Genomic DNA, 17,394 nt, shown 5'->3' on the forward strand with positions numbered 1-17,394 from the left:
TTTTTAAATGGACACGTAGCAATTGTAGGTATTTAATGTGCTACAGTGTAACATTTCAGTTCATATATATACAATGTGTGATGTTCAGATCAAAGAAATTGACTTCATCACCTCAGATGTAGATTGTGCAGATCATTCAGAATCCTCAATTAGCTATCATGGAATGTTCAATTAATTGTTGTCAACCATAGGTAATGTACTGTGCTGTAAAGCATTAGAAGTTATTTGTCCTATCCAACTATACCCCTGACCCATTAGTCATCTCTATATTTCTCTTCCCTTCCTCACCCCATCTCTTCCCAGGCTCTGGTAATCACTCTTTTCTATTTCAGCAAAAAAGTGAAAGCACTAGGATAAGAAATATATGTGCTAAGTTGCAAAAGTGACGTATGTCCATTACAAAGGTTATTCTTCTTCTGGGCAGCAATTGTTTGGTTCTCTTTAATTCTAGAATATTCTAGAAGTTTCTTCTTTATTTGAAAGACAGTGTCATGGCTTAACATTTTAACACTTAATGCTAGATAATAAAGAACCTTGTGTATCTATTTTTCTTTTCTTTTTTTTCTTTCTTTCTTTTTTTTTTTAGTAGTATTTCAAGTATCAATCCAAAAGGGGCATGAACACATAGTTGATTAGTTTCAAACATTTTTTGTTTACTACAGTGACCTCAGAGATAAAGTCTCTCCATTCTAAGGAGAATGTCTTCCTCCTCCAGCCTAGGTAACCCAGTGTGTACTCTTGTGTTTGTGTGTGAATGTAGGTGTATGTGGCAGAATTTTTTATTCAGATAAAAGAATAATAAAACACAAAAAGGGTAAGATAGCATTTGGTAGTTAACTAATGGAAAGGTCATATGAGAAGAGGGATTTATTGTTCTTTTACACATTACTGTGCAGTCAAATCTCATAGGAAGTAAATTAAAAAGATGCTATTCAAACATTGATCTGGGGTACAGAGCAAGAACTGCAGTTTCTTATATATTGTAATGTCATTTTTGATATTGTGTTAACTATTTCTTAAGTACATTGCTAGGCACTAGGATATAGTCCTATGTGGAGGGAAAAATGCACCAAACAGGAAGTTTGCTACAACTCTACCACTGCATCATTTGGATGTCACCTTGCTACTGTGATGCCTTCACCTCTAAAATGAAGGGATACATTAAGATGACTGACCAAGTACCTTTGGGTCCTGGGGTTCTGTGTTTTTGTGCTGTCTTACAAGTATTGGCTGAGGATCTCTATATCCCTTTCATGAGATTCTATTTATTTACCTTCAGAATCTACTCTTGCATGAGCTGGTAGTTTTGCCGCTGCTACATACATCTTTGGGATTAGCTTGGCGAAACTGTAACAGCTTTACACATCTTGCTGTGGTGTGCCTTTTCCATTACAGCTTTTTAAACTCTCTCTTAAAGCTCTTTTTACATGGTCAACTTTTCTTTGTTTTAAAGAGAAAACAGGAAAGGTCGGTGCTTCCTGCTCATAAAAACATCACTATCAAGGAGTTAACAGATCCATAATCTGTTTTTATCAGTATTCTGTCTCCCAAAGGAAGGAAACTATTTGTCATGGGTCTAAATTTACTTTCTATTACAATTGGTTTCATAAGGAAACTGTTATTATAATTGAACAAAGGATTCTTTGCAGTTCCTTTGTCTACCAAGTTACAGTGACAAGCTTAGACTTTTTAATTATGCAGTTAGGATTAATTTATTTGAATCAATAATTTTTAGATCACTAGTTTGTAAGAATTCTTTTAACTTCCCCTTCAAAATTGCAAACCAATGATAACATGTAATTACCACTGCTCAGAAATAAATTGTTTCATTATTATCTTTAAAAGGATCTCCTTTAGTAAAAGTTAACAAAATACCAGTAATCAAATCTTAGGGGCATATTTAAAGTTTTTATGTGCAATTTTTAACTTAAAAAGTTAAACAAGTTATGAACATTTGGGAGATTTTTGTTGTGTCATAGAAATATCACTCTTACACAAATACATTGTTTTCAATTTTTTTAAATGAAAAATATTTGGGGAGTTTAATGAGAAAATGGATCACCTCAAATAAGTTCATGTTGATAAATTGCACTGTTATAGTGATGGAAAATTTGTTTTTGGATTAGACAGTTGACTCTGTTCTATACTACCTTTGATGGCTCTTATAAATGACTTGTGAGTTCATACTTGAGACCAAGTGTGATGGACTTTTTGTCACACATGTGTGGAGACTCAAGAAATTATTTCTTGCTGCTTTCAGGTCTGTATGTACCACCATCATTTGAAAGCTTTCTTTTTTTTTTTTTTCTAAGTAGGAGCAAATTAGAGGAGGGAGTGTGGGCCACACTTGATGATTCAGATTGGAATTGACACAAAATATTTGAAAGAAAAGCAAGACTATCTTCATTCAAATTACTGGGTATGGGAAATGGGAGGAACGAAGGCTAGATGAGGAAAAAATGGACCGATTTGTAGAGTAAAGCCAAAAAGCAGAATTTAGACTTGGTGTTCCTTTAAGAAGCAGTTTCAAAATTTTTTTTCTAGTTTTAATTAAAAAGTAATTGATATGCACAGAAAATAACATGCTAGAGCCCTGTGAACCCACCAGAGAGACTTCGCAGATGCTGGTACTCTGCCAGGCTCCTGTTTTGAAAGGTGAAGGATTGCAGTGGTGGGACAGGGCCCCTTTCCAGCCCCTGCCTGTTTCCCCCTCTTCAGGACTTCATTGTCCTGAAGTCAATATCTGTAGGTTTATGAAATCCGTGACAACTTCACATATTGAACTCCATAGAGAATATTGAGTGTTTTTTGTGTTTGAAATATATACAAATGGTATGTTTCATCTGTATTTGTACAACTTATCTGGTTTATGTTTTAGAAGTTTATTATTTCATAGGAATAGATTAAAATGTCATTTGGGGTTCTGTTGTGATGATACCAGAGTCTATGAATCCTCATCACGAGTTTGAGGTTGTTTTCAGCTTTTCACTATTAACAAACAAGGCTGCGGCAGAATCCTGGTGTATAGCTAGTTGGTGAAATGCATGGTTCTCTTGGGGATTAACCTAGAAACAGAATTGCAGCGTTAATATGGGATACACATCTTTAGCTTTCCTGCCAAATTTTTCTATAAAGTAGCAACAGCATTTCATACTTCTGTTTGTAAGGTTTCTGGATCCCCATGGCTTTGGGGTCCTTGGACCTAATTTTTGACAATATAGTGCATGTGAGTTCATGTACGTGGATGTAGCTTTTGATTTTCTGATTTTTAGTGAGTGTTAACATCTTCCATGTGTAGTCTTTTTGGATTCTTCTTCAGTGGATGACCTCTTATTACCTTTGATGACTCTTCAGGGTGCTTTTTCCCATTTTAAATTGATTTGTAAGGGTTGGAGATGTTTAGTCCTAGGCTTATCCTATATTTGTTGTATCTTTCATTTTATAAAATTTTAAAAAATTAACATGTATCATGGTATACAGTGGGTAATAGTACAGAATCAGCAGCCAGAAAGCCTATGTTTATATTCTACTTCTATCCCTTACTTGCTGTGTAACCTTGGGCAAGTTACTTAATATCTCTGTGAGCAATTTGTTTTCATCCGGGAAATGAAAGCTGTAGTACCACTTACTTCCTAGGGTTGTTATAAAGATTAAATTGGTTAATAAATGTAAAACACTTAGAATACTTTTTTCATACATCAAATGTCATATTAGTGTGTACCTTTTTGAGTCTTGTTTAAAAATATTTCTTTAACCACAAGGTTTTTACAATATTCTCTGTACTTTTTTTTTCTTTTAACTTTCAAGTTGTGCTTCTTTTATTTAGGGTTAAATTGATTGGAGGAGGTAGGGACTAATCCTATCCTCTTTCACAATGGAAAGTAATTGTCACAGAGCTGCTAATTGAAGCCGTCTCCCTACTGATTTAGAATTCCAGCTCTCTCAAACACCACACTGTTGACTTATTTAGATCTGCCTGTCCTGGTTTTAATTACTGAACCATTAAAGTAAGTTCTGACTTTTGTTAGGATGGTTTTTAACTTCTTCACTTTTGATTTTTTTTTTTTTTTTTGTACCAGGGATTGAACCCAGAGGTGCTTAACCACTGACTCACATCCCCAGCTCTTTTTAGTTTTTATTTTGAGACAGAGTCTCATTAAGTTACTCAGGGCCTTGCTAAATTGCTGAGCCTGTCCTCGAACTTGTGATTCCCCCTGCCTCAGCCTGTGGAGTCCCTGGGATTATAGGTGTGCCACCGTGCCCAGCACTTCTTTGGCTCTTTTAATTTCATTTATGTGCTTATTTTTACTAATGTTTAAAGAATTAAGCATTCCCAAAAGATGCAGAATCAAGCATAAAGTTTCCAGAATAGGATGAAAAGTCAAAGGCAGAGTTCAGGACAGTTGGATTTAATGACTTAGCAAGGTGTGATTTGCCCGCAGGAACATTTCTTCTACCTGGAGCTGGTGACATGGTTGAAAAAAGTATAGTAAATATGGGCATTTATCCTTAATGTTCAGAGTGTTCCCAGCTCATTTGTGCCATTCTTTACACCACATGAATTAAAACCCTACTGTTTTGCCTAGAATTACTTTGAATTTGTGGGTTAGAAGGGGATGAGTTAGTACCCTATTGTGAGTGTCCCTTCTTGTATGCACAAGATATAGCTCTTAATTTAGATCTTCATCATGTTCTTCAATTCATTTCACAATTTGCTCCAGAAGGTCTTATGCTGCTTTTGTTAAATTTATTTGTATGTACCTTGTACCCTGGGGGCCTATTACAAGTTGAATCCTAAGAAAAATATTTTTAAAATATTTTTGTTGAATGAGCATGCTATTGACTTTTGCATATTGATCCTGTTATAGCAATTTTGCTGGTTCTTATCAATTTTAGTAATTTGCAAATGTTTAGGATTTCCTGTTTACATATTTGTGCTAATTTTTGAATAATGCCAGCAGTGCTTCTTGTGCCCCACACATTTTTTTTTTCCTGTTCACTCTTTCTCAGTTGTCTGAGACCTTGCTACAGTGCTGTGTAGAAGAAGTGAACTTATTCTTGAGTTTTGAAGGAAGTATTTGTTTTGTAACTGAGTGATTTTTGCTCTGAAATTTTGATAGCTATTTGTTACGGAAATTTTAAGGTATTTACTCTTATTCTTTTTCTTAAAAATAATTTTGCTTAAGGTCCATTGTTATCTTTGTAAGTTATGTTTTATCTTTTCTACTATGTTTCTTCTTTGTGGTTTTTTTTTTTTTTTTTTTTTGTGGTGGTGCTGGAATTGAACCCAGAGTCTTGTGCATGCAAGGCAAGCACTCTAACAACTGAGCTATATCCCCAGCTCTGGCTCTTTTTTGAGTGCATTTTAAAAATATGTTTTTGTTTTTTTTTTTTCCAAATCGTGTTGTTGTTGCTCCTCCTCCTCCTCCTTCTTAAATCTATTTAGTTAGCTTAAGTATATTAGCTTAAGTATATATAGTCCATTTATTTCTTTTCACTTAAAGTTCTTGGAAACTCTAATTGTTCTGTGTATATTGCCTCTCTCATAGTTATTTATTTGTTTTCTCATGGGTTTTGTGTTTTTTGCTAAGGTTAGCAATGGTCACACATAGGTGTATATAATTATTTTTTTAACAAAATTTGGGGAAATGGTGTTGGAGTTGTCATTTGATAATGTCCCTCCTGAGTCATTTTGGAATTGCTTCTATGAGTTTTTCTTCCATAAAATACCATCACAATCTGTGACCAGCTTTTATTTGAAATACTTGGCATGAAAATTTCTTCATGCATGGGGTAGTATGCATTTAAACTCCAAATATAGAGTGGTGCTTCTCTTTCTTGTAGATTTTGTGAAGAGTCTAAAAAAAAATCTTTGCTGTCTTCCTGGATGTTTAGTTGTTGTTTTTCTATAACATTTTACACTGAGAAAATAGCTTCTTGGAGTTCCTAGCTGTGTGGTCTCAGTTCTGCTTCCTAGTTCTACTTGGCTTGAAAGCAAAGTCCTTCTCCTTCAAGGACTGTTCTGATCTAGGAGCTCCTTCCCCACCCGCTCATGGGCCCACCTCACCAGTTGCCTGCTTACAGCTTGAAGTTTCAGTTCTTCTTTCATTTCTGATCTCTGGGATTTCCCATGGTTACTTCGAGCTCACATATATATTTCAATAAAATGTTACAATCTTCTTTGAGGTTTTGAAATATTTGTAGCAGGAAAGATTCTAGGGTAACTCAATTGCCCATGTTCTTACTCTCTGTGGTAGACTGAGTGCTGATTGCCTTCAGGGGAGTCCACATCCTAATCCTTGGAACCTGCCAGTATATTACCTCACATAGCAAAGGGGATTTTGAAGATTTGATTGAATTGAGACCTTGGAGATGAGGAGGTTATTCTGGATCATCTGAATAAGACTTATATAATCACAAAAGTTCTTATAGGTGGTAGGCAGAATGGTCAGAGTCAGAAAAGGAGATGTGCCGAGAGAAGTAGATTGTAGTCTGAGATTTGAAGAGGCCACACTGCTGACTTTGAACGGGGAACAGGGACTGTGTACCAAGAAATGCTGGAAACCTCTAGAAGCTAGAAAGGGTAGAAAACAGATTTCTCCTGGAACTTTCTGAAGAAGTGCAGCCTGACTGATATAACAATGTTAACCTCTCCAGGTCTTTTGACCTCTGGAACTGTAGAGAATAAATCGGTGTTGTTTTAAGTCACTGCATTTGTGGTAATTTATTCAAGCAATGATAGGAATCTTCAATGGTTTTGAAAGATTGCCTGGTAGGAGTAATGAGGATGTACTAAAACCTGTTGAAGAAACAGCAGAATCACCTTGGTGAGGAATGCCTACACAGTTAAAGAAGGGAACACCTTCTTCTTTTCTCTATTGTTGGGGGTGAGTGGGGGGAATCAGAGCAGAGATCCTTGTGAATGTTCTAGATAACATTTTAATAATAGCATACTGCCTAATCAGAGAACTGGACTAGTACTCCCCTCCACCCTTGGTTGAAAAAAATTAATTTTACAGAGCAAGATGCTATAGGGCTACGTCTTAGGTCTTGGGGAGGCTGAGTCCAGGAGGTTGGGGCCAGCCTGGGCAACATTCAAGACCCTGACTCTTAAAAAAAAAAAAAAAAAAAAGTGGTGAGGGGAGTAGTTTCTCATTAATGAGCCTGTTAGTTGGCCATTAAGTGAGAATTGACCAGATTTCTCATTTGCTGAAATGCTGCTGTTGGTTTCAAAGGTTTGGTTAATGGGGAGGATGCTGACAGATACTGGAGTATTTCAACATGGCCATATAGTTGGGATCACATTGATAGTAAAATATCAGACAGTTTCTGTCACAGAGGTTCCTGACTTGTCCAACTCCAAGGTGAAAATTGTTTTGTATTTCTTTCCTAGAGCTGTTGGGGCAAATTATCACAAACCTTATAACACCAGAAATGTATTTTCTCATAGTTTTGGAAAACAGAAGTCTGACAAGGTACTGGCAGGGTGAGGCTGCCTTTGAAGACCCTGAGGGAGAATCTTTCAGTGACATTGAGGGCCCATCTGATAATGCAGGATAATCTCCTCCTTTTAAGATCCTTAATTTAGTCACATCTTTTGCCATATAAATAGTGTTCATTCTTTTACTACATAAGATAATATTCACAGTGGGCTTTTTTTTTTTTTTTTTTTTTGGTTTACTCTCTACTTTCTCACTCTTGTAGTCTTTCACCTATTTATCTGGATTTTTTTGTGGGGGGAGGGGAGGAGATTATTGTCCTATATTCTGACCCATTTAAAAAAATGTGTGATGTAACAATTAGTCTTAGTACCATTGTAATTTTTCATTTTCAAAGTGCTGACCTTTGGGCCAAATCTATTCTACTGCCTACTTTTTTTTTTAAATAGCATATTAGCAAAGAACAGTTTTACACTTTTAATGGGTGGAAAAAACTGGTGATACATGAAAATTATGTGAATTCAATTTTCAGTGTTTAAAAATAGAATGTTATTGGAATATAACCCTTTTTATTCATTTATGTATTGTCTCAGCTTGCATACAATATTATTTGCATACAGTAGCAAAATGGAATAGTTATGGCAGGGACCATATGATCTGCAAAGCCAAATACTGAATCTCCTGCCATTTGAAGAGAAACTGCTGACTCCTGTTGTAGTTGGGATGTTTGGTCTCTGGCGTTTAGAACACAATTGGTATATGCTATTTGTTGATGAATAATTGGCTTTTAATTTAGCATTTAAGAATATTTAACCTTTAATATTTTTAATGTTTAAGAATTTCACTTACATAGTAGGGATTTTGTATGGTTTTCCAAAGGATTCTATGGCATTAGAACATTTTTTGATATCAGATTATTCATATTTCTGATTTATTTATTTTTTTTGTCTCCAAGACTAAGATGAAAAATAAAGTGGTGGTCTATGAAATAAAGAGTTAGTAGTTCATGAATTTAATTGAACTTGTAAATAAAGCATCCAGGACTCTATTGTCCAGAGGGATGATTAATTCTTTTTTTTTTTTAATTGTTTTTTTTTTGTTGTTGTTGTTGTTGTAGATGAACAATATCTTTATTTATTTATCTTTATGTGGTGCTGAGGATCAAACCCAGTGCCTCACATATTCGAGGCAAGCACTCTACCTCCATCTACAGCCCCAGCCAAGGGATGGTTAATTTTATGTGTCAGCTTGTAGATAGGCTCTGGTGCCCACTTGTTTGTTTAAAGCCTACTCTGGAGATTGCTCTGAAGGCATTTTGTAGGTACTACTGACATTTGTAATCAGTGTTGGTAGGCCTCATCCAATTGGTGGGAAACCTTAAAAGCAACCTTTGAGGTTTCCTGAGGAAGAAGAAATTCTGAGTTTCTACCCTGCTGGCCTACCCTACAAATTGCTGACTTGCCAGTCCTGACAATCGTATGAGCCAATTCTTCAAAATTTCTCTACCTCTGTCTCTCCCTTTCTCATATTCTCTTGACAATTAGATATAAACATAGATATCTCCTCCTGCTTCTTCTATTTATCTGGAGATCTATAACTGCGAAGCTACCCAAATATGTGCAAGTTTTGACCATCTCCCTTGTTTGGTACCAAGATGCTAAGCATAGCCCTGTCACCTCCTGAAGGCGAGGCCCGTCCCAGCATCTCCAGCCCTTCTTCCTTCACACCTCCTTCAGGCTTCTGCCTTTTACACCTCGTGAAAGGAAATATGGTATATTTGGAAATCACAAAGTCAAAAATAAGCTCACTTGTGAAGGGGCGGAGGACTTTTTCTCCATCCCAAATTGTTTAAAGTTGTGAGAAGACGGGTGGGGATGATAAAAATGAAACAGAAGCAAATGGGCCTGCTGATAAGGAGCAGTTGAGGAAGGCACTAGACAAATTTCTGGAGTGCCAAAGTTTGTGAGAACTTTTTGACTCCCCTGTTCCTCTAAAAATGAATGCTTTGTGTGTGTGCCTGCTGCAGTGGAGACCACCAAGTCTGTAGCTCCGAAGCTTGATTTTATCATGTTACAGATGCTTTCTTTTATTCTCAAGTTGTTCCTATATGGCAAAAATACAAAATTACAATTTTGGATTAAAATACAAATAAATGTACAGTATTTAGCACTTTTGCTAAATAGACCAGTAGTTGTATAATTTGTCTAATAAATCAGTATTTTACATATGAAAGTTCTGCATTTGAGCAGAAAAAGATCCATTGACTAAGTGGTAATTTTTATATTTCTAAACAGACTCTATCAGGCCTTTAAGTAGTGCTTCAAAATATATTTTTTAATATTTTGATTCCTTCAAACTTGGTATTAACTCATCACCATTGCTCCAGTACGTGGTTGATGACAAGTACATGGAAGGTGCTTGCTCAGGTTTCCTGCTCTTCAACCCTTTTCCATCTCTTCCCTGATACCTGATGAAGCCCATCTTCTATCAGTTAGCCTTTGTTATTTTAAAGAAATGACTGTAACTTTGAATTTTACAGGTTCAAATCAATTAGACATGTGTTCAACCTCTTTACCTGGTGATTCAAGTATAAAATAATTTCTTGTTGCTCAGAATGCTGTTTCATTCTAAGTAGCTGAAAATATCTTACATGCTTTTCATCCTTTTGGAGATTTAAGCATTTTCTGCCTGTCTCTATAAATTCTTATGTATATCTAAAGCATTTCGTTTCAGTGACAGTTCTAGGAGCAACTTTTAAGTGTTCCCCAGGGATCAGGGCCTTTGATGAGCTCTGGAAATACATGGAGGGTAAACATGGGACGTTATTCTGAAGTGACCTTACTCCTGGAGAGAGGCTTGGAAACAATGTTGAGTGTAGTAATGGAAACAGTCTAACCAAACTCAAGGAAAGTACATTGCCAAAGGAGGGAGAGATTCAGTCAGTCTTTAGGGAGCTGGGAGGGCGGAGAGGGATATAGTCCAGTTAGCAAGTTCCATGTGAAGTCATGATTACACTGGACTGAGGTATATTGACGTCTAGGAGTATTATGTATGTCGTTACTTCATAAACTTAGGTAGCAGGTGTTTAGGTTTAAGTAAATCAGGTGACTTCTGAGGCTCCCTGTTACTATTATAGATTATTGTTAGTCTAAAACATATTGAGAATTAATATAATTTATTTAAACAATATCCACTGAAACCCTTTGTATGTCTTCTAGGACAGTCATCCCTCCATATTCAGTCAGCTGTGGATCAGGAATATTCAGAAAACAAATTGCATCTTGGGCAAACATTTTTCTTGTCATTATTCCTCTAACAGTACACTATAACAATTATTTATATAGCATTTATATTGTATCAAGTATTACTTAGAGATGATTCAAAGTATACCAGAGTGTGTTCAGAGGTTATATAAAATTACCACACCATTATATATGAAAATAGAGGATCCTTAGGTTTTGGTATCTTTGGGGGGGGTTCCTGGGACCAATCTCCTGTGGATACTGAGGGACCATGTACTGAATATTAGCAATTATTTGAAAGATAATAAAATCTAATTAACCTTAAAAATGTTGATATTATGAAAATTGACATTTTCTCCCTTCTCTCTCTCTCCTCCCTGTGCCCCCCTCCTTTTTTTTTTTTTTTTTTTTTTTTTTTTTTTGCAGTTGGTTAGTCTGTTGCTTATTGGAATTGCTGCTTGGGGCATTGGCTTCGGGCTGATTTCCAGTCTCCGAGTGGTTGGCGTGGTCATTGCAGTGGGCATCTTCTTGTTTCTGATTGCATTAGTGGGGCTGATCGGAGCTGTGAAACATCATCAGGTGTTGCTATTTTTTGTATCCTTTTTTAAAATTGGGACTTGTACACCAGTTGGGTTGCGCTCTTATTATTGATTACTATTTTGATGACTACAGCTAACATAATGTCATTATTAGAAAATTATTAATTGGCAGAAAGCAACTCCCAGGAAGCTTGGTGCACATTTGTTCTACCTATATTAGGAACATTTCTGAGGGTTAAGTTATTGTATGTTTACATGTCCCCACTCACTCCTTGTCGCTTTGGACCGTATTCTGCAAGTTCATTATAATCTTACTTATGTATTGCTAATTTAGTTAAATTGAAGTGATTCGGTGAACCTCTAGGTTTTTTCCAATATAATACAATGTTTGAGAATTTAACAGCGTATGTTTTAGACAAATTAAGGAAGCTTATGTGTTTTATGTTTTAGACAAAAATTAAGAAAGCTTATATGTGTTAGTCTATATTTGTTTTCTGTTTCATGTATGTAAAACTTTTTGTTTAATTTGGATAAAATTCTGATAGAAGTGTTTTTATTTATATAATCATCAATTTTATTTTTCTGTATACATATCCTCGAACTTTCTCAAAGCACCATTTGTTTTATTTTTTGGGTGAACTGCTGCCAGTGCATTTTAAAGTGTGCCAGTACCCACTGATTAATGCTATTTTAAGAGTATTCAGAAATGTCCTTAACATTTAACTTTCAGTATATGATTATTCTCCTTCTTGTATTTATTGTTCAGTTTTCCGTCTCTTGTGCTTGTTTAGCCCTGAACCAGGAGCAACAGGTAAGCAAATACTTTTTCCTGCTACTTTATTATACTATTTAGTCTGAGTATGAAAAAGGGGGGAGAAATGGTTGGAGTGTAAAGCATTTCTTCTTGCCCAGAATGCTATTTCACTCTGGAGAGCTGTGCTTTCCTGTTCCTGATTGTGTGAGTGGGACTGATTAGAGTTGACGATACCAGGAGGTGTGTTGCATTTTGTATCCTTATATCTCACTGGGTAAAATTTAACACTGTTAAAGCATGTTTATCTAGCCTTTACCCACCACTTTGTAGTGAAACATTTGCTCCAAAATATTTGTGGTTCAGTTCTAGCAACTACTCTTTTCAAGCTCTAATTTGTAGAGAAATATGGGTTTCTGTCTTGGAACAACAGAAACTCTATCTCATTACATTCAGAATTATGCCTTTGAAGCAAGTGCTTCTTTTAACTTGCATGTGAAAATTAAGACTTCTTCATTCGTAGAAATAGCGCTTTAGTTTTTGAAAAGTTTTGATGGTCTTGTAGGGTATTTTATATACACTCAATACTAAAAGCGCTGGGCTCTAGCTTTACACATTGATGCAGAGATGACACATTTTAATGCATATTAAATGCATTTCCTAGAGTCAGCTTCTGGAGGTTGGTTGGAACAATACAGCAAGTGCTCGAAATGACATCCAGAGAAATTTAAACTGCTGTGGGTTCCGAAGTTTTAACCCAAATGATACCTGTCTGGCTGTAAGTCCAAAGTTTACAGTATATATAAAGTGTGTGTGTGTGTGTGTGTGTGTGTGTATAAATTCATTATATACAAATGAATAATAATTGTCATAAAAAATAGATTTTCTGATTATCGAGGCAAGCCCCAAATGATTATAGTTAGGCTTCCTTACTGAAGCTTCTGGCAGGTTGGTGTTTTTAGTGTATACCCAGGGCTGGGAACCAGCTATGTTATGGTCATGGAGGTGCCTGTCAGTTCTGCTACCAGACAACCCTGGTGAATCCAGTCTATGTCCCTGGACAGTTGGACATGGCTGGGAAAGACTTTTATTGCCACCTCAATATGAGATGAAACTGACAGTGGCTTTTAATAATCATAAGTGATGGAGCTTGTCTAGTCTAGGCCACAAACACTCTGAATCAGCGTATATACTCAAGGTCATAGACATTTTGCTTGTGAGCATGCTCCCACTTATGTAACCTGTTGGCAGTGTGCCTTCTTTGTTTGACCTGCATATAAAAGGGGCCTATGAAAAAACTGAGGGGCTAACGGGAACTGACTGGGGAAAAATGGAACTAGCTATAGGCTGGAGGATGTTGCCACCTCTGAATAAAGCATGTCTACTGTCCTAATTGAGTTTTATATCTTCTACCTGCTGAGCCCCGAACCTTACTTCCGGGGTCTGAGCCCCTCCCAAAACACTGGTGCTAAATTGTATTTCAAAATTGCTTTACATATAACTATCGTATTTCATATACATTTTGTAGCATTTGCCTGTTCTCAAAATCCTGAGAATGCTGAATATTCCAGGGCCCCGTCAGATAAACAAGCTTTGGTTTATCACTCCTAATTCTTTCTTATTTGACTGTTCCTTCAACATGTTGTAAAAGAGCACTGTATGATCAGTCTTAGACATTTAGAGGAGGTATATAAATAATGTGGTTTTTAAAGCATATCAGGACAGGAGAAGAAGAATGATCTATATTAAAGTGGGGTTCTTAGCCGGCTATACACTTCCAAGGTGAGGAAATACAGAACTACTCTCTTTTCTCTCTTCCTTCTGTTAAGCAGTAGTATTATAGAATGCAGCCTAAATGTGGGAGTGTTTCCCCCATCTTGTTCTCAAGTCCCAGTCACAGGGGGGAAGCAAATACAGGGCTTCCAAATGTACGAGAGGAGACTATCTTAAAAATTTGCATACTACTAAAACACCAATGCCCAGACATGTAACATGCCCAGACCCTAAATTAGTGTGCGTGTGCATTTTGTATATGCTCTTTATAAATGTAGTTTGAAATAACATGTCTTTTCTTTAATTGATGCAGAGCTGTCTTCAAAGCAGCCACAAGTGCTCGCTTTGTGCTCCAATAATAGGAGAATATGCTGGAGAAGTTTTGAGATTTGTGGGTGGCATTGGCCTCTTTTTCAGTTTTACAGAGGTATGTGCAAAATCCTCAGTATTTTCTCCCTCTTGTCATAGGGAGTCCTGTTTTGTATGTTAAGAGAATATGGTATTGCACCTTACTGTGGGCCAATTGATTTTTACAATGTAACAAAGGACCCCTGGCTTGGAATCAGAATATCCCATCAATCTAGCCTTAACTTTATGACAGTGTAAAATATCTCATCTATTTTCCATTATGTAAAATTTAATGGGCAAATAAGATAAGTCTGAATAGACTGAATTATCTCTAGGGTCTCTTCTTTGCATGATAAATTTCAATTTTAAATTAATTTTGGAATAGGTTGCATATTTATATTATTTAATATATAATTATGTGTGTATAAATATGTATATATGTAAAAATATATATCTAAAGGAATGCTTTGAAAAATTGCCTTGCAACTTTACCCTCCATTCTCCTATGGTCCTGGCTTTCCAAAACTTATAGTTGTCTCTGTTATTAATTCTTCATGAATATATGTTTTTACTATATTAATATATCCATACTAATTATAACTTTTATATAGTATAAATGTCTATAAGAAAAACCACAAAAATATTATTTGATAATTTTTAAATAATATTATTTCCTTAGTGTTTTCTAAAGAAAATTTATTTATAATTCTTCTTTTTCTTTTTTTATGGTGCTAGAGTGAGGTTTCATACATTACTCATGTAACTGGATACTGAATCATCATCAGCCCTTTTTAGTTTTTAAAGCATTTTCTTTTTTTTTCCAATATTTTTTTAGAAGTTGATGGACCTTTTTTTATTCATTTATTTATTTGTGGTGCTGAGGATCGAACCAAGTGCCTCACACATGCTAAGCAAGTGCTATACTACTGAGCCACAACTTCAGCTCCCTTTTTAATTTTTAAATTCAATTTATTTAATTTATATTTTTGGGATAGGGTCTCATTATGTTGCTCAACCTAGCCTTGAACTCCTAGGCTCACGCAGTCCTCATGGCTTAGCCCTCTAAGTAACTGGGACTATAGATGTATGCTCAGTGTCTTTTCTTTTAAACTCTCAATATCTGTGCACAAGTTTTTCTTTCTTTCTTTTTTTTTCCTTTGGTGGTACTGGAAATTCAACCCAGGGTTGAATATGCTAGGCAAGTGCTCTTCCCACTGAATTATCTTCCTAGCCCTGTGCACATAAAGATGCTTCTGAGTTGACATAAAGATTAATTTTTTAAAAAAAAAATTAACTCATAAATTTCACTTCTAGTATTTTATGGAGATAATTATATGAAACAAATATATAGGATATTTATTTGTAGCAGCAAACCTTTGGGTTAGCTTTGTCGGTCTATCACTCTGGAGCACATGGTTAAGGAATGAACTTAGGAGCTGCATTATTTGGGTTGGAAACCCTAGAGCAGCTGCTTATTAGTTGTGTGGCTTTGGATAAGTTTCTTAATCATTTTGTGCTTTTGTCCCCTCACTTTTTAAAATGGGGATGTGTGTGTGTGTGTGTGTGTGTGTGTGTGTGTATACTCACAATGGCCCATTATAAAAAGATGGTGGGACTCCTATTATTGCTATTATGAAATGACTATGTCTTATTCCTGTTTTAAACAGATAACAGAATTACATGTACCCAGTAATTCTTTTAATTAAGGTTGAATATGTAGCTATAGAACTATGGTAGGCTGTTTGTAAGAGTGAACATGTATCTTTAAAGAATATCAGAAAAATCCTGAGTCTTTTGTATGGGTGTAACTTAACAAGTTTGCTTAATTTTTCCTTTAATATGTCAGTATAATAAATAATGCCATGGTCATCTTGTACAAAATGTTTTTCTGTATCCTATCTTTTGCCCTGTGATGATATTTCTAGACATCAAATATAATCCAGTGTTGGGATTTTTAAAAGGTTTTTGGTGACTACTATATTGTTTTAATAGATTTCTGGGAAGAGTATCAACTTTTGGTTCAAGCACTAACTAGGTATTTTCATTATAAAATTTTTTTGACACTTTGATAATTTTTTTTTTTAAAAAGGTATTGCAATTCCATATTTTTCTTTTGAAAAAGTGACTACTGAATTTGACCATATATCCGTATGTGGTTTTTTTTTTTTTTTTTTGGCTGTATTTCTTTTGTGACTTGCTTATTTACTTTTTTGTCTAATTGAGACTCTTTGAGCTGCATGTAACAAACTCAAAAATAGTCTATGCAAAACAGGGGATATTTTTCCTCAGAGTCTCAGAGGGGAACTTGGGGTGGAATGTTTGTGGTGAGCATAGGACAGGCTGGGCCTTAAACTGGGCTCCTCCTGCCTGCTCCCCACTTCATACCCCTCCTACCTCCCTTTCTCACTCTATGCCTTCCACTAATTCCTCTCTAGCCTCCACTTTGTTTCTTGCATTGCTTTGCTTTGTTCTGCTTTCAGTTCCTTTGGCATTTACCTAACTTTTTGTTGTTATTGTTTCTGTTTCTTCTTACAGAAAATTTTTCTTTTATTGTAGTTAAATCTATTGCCTTTTCCTATATGGTTTAGAACTTTGATTTTTATTCCTAGAAAGGCTTTTCTTGTTTTGATATTTTTTTTGTGAATGTGGAAAATGTACAGATAATGTATGAATCTCATTTTTGTATATGTGGTGTATATATATATATATATATATATAAAACATGTATGTTATATATATATATATATGAAATATATGGTTAATACATTATATGTGTGTGTTTTATAAATTCTATTTTAATTCCCCTCTAGAGTGAAAAATTAACATTTTCCTATTATTAAAAAAGTAGATAAAAAAGAAAAGTTGAAGCTTAATATTCTGTCTTTAAAGCTAGAACTGTAGCATCCTTTTGCTTCCTTGCTTTGTTCTCGGGCTGCCTTCTTTCTGTATTTCTGACTTTGTCCTTCCTGCTTCCCTCTTATGAAAGCCCCTGCAATTGCATCATTGAGCTTATCAGGTTATTCTCTCTAATTCAGTCACATCTGTGAAGTCCCTGTTACCCTGGGAAGGAACATATTCCCAGGTTCTGGGGCTCCTGATGTGCATGCCTTTGGGCAACAATCGTGTGGCCTACCCCAGTGTTCATACTTTAATTTGTTTTACGGCTTCTCATTTGGTTTACTTCATTTGAAAAAAAGAAATAGAAATTTCTTCTTTTGAACAAACAAAAAAGCAAAGTTATTCAGGTTTCAGAGTTATTTTATTGATAAATAGAACATATATATGCAAACATAACTTTTGTT

At 35.5% G+C, this 17,394-nt stretch overlaps 1 protein-coding gene across 1 annotated transcript in view; it reads left to right on the forward strand.

The window, feature by feature from the left end:
• Positions 1-17,394, forward strand: part of Tspan13 (tetraspanin 13) — a 30,896-nt gene that overhangs the window by 12,418 nt on the left and 1,084 nt on the right. Inside the window, exons 2-5 of the mRNA XM_046463648.2 lie at positions 11,108-11,275; positions 11,951-12,031; positions 12,636-12,749; positions 14,058-14,171. Coding sequence (XP_046319604.1) covers positions 11,108-11,275; positions 11,951-12,031; positions 12,636-12,749; positions 14,058-14,171 — 477 coding nt within the window. The remainder of the gene's footprint in view (positions 1-11,107; positions 11,276-11,950; positions 12,032-12,635; positions 12,750-14,057; positions 14,172-17,394) is intronic.

Source organism: Marmota monax, unplaced genomic scaffold (genome assembly GCF_021218885.2).
Source record: "Marmota monax isolate L192 unplaced genomic scaffold, Marmota_monax_Labrador192_F-V1.1 WCK01_AAM20220418_F8-fsc00057, whole genome shotgun sequence".
Lineage (NCBI taxonomy): Eukaryota > Metazoa > Chordata > Mammalia > Rodentia > Sciuridae > Marmota > Marmota monax.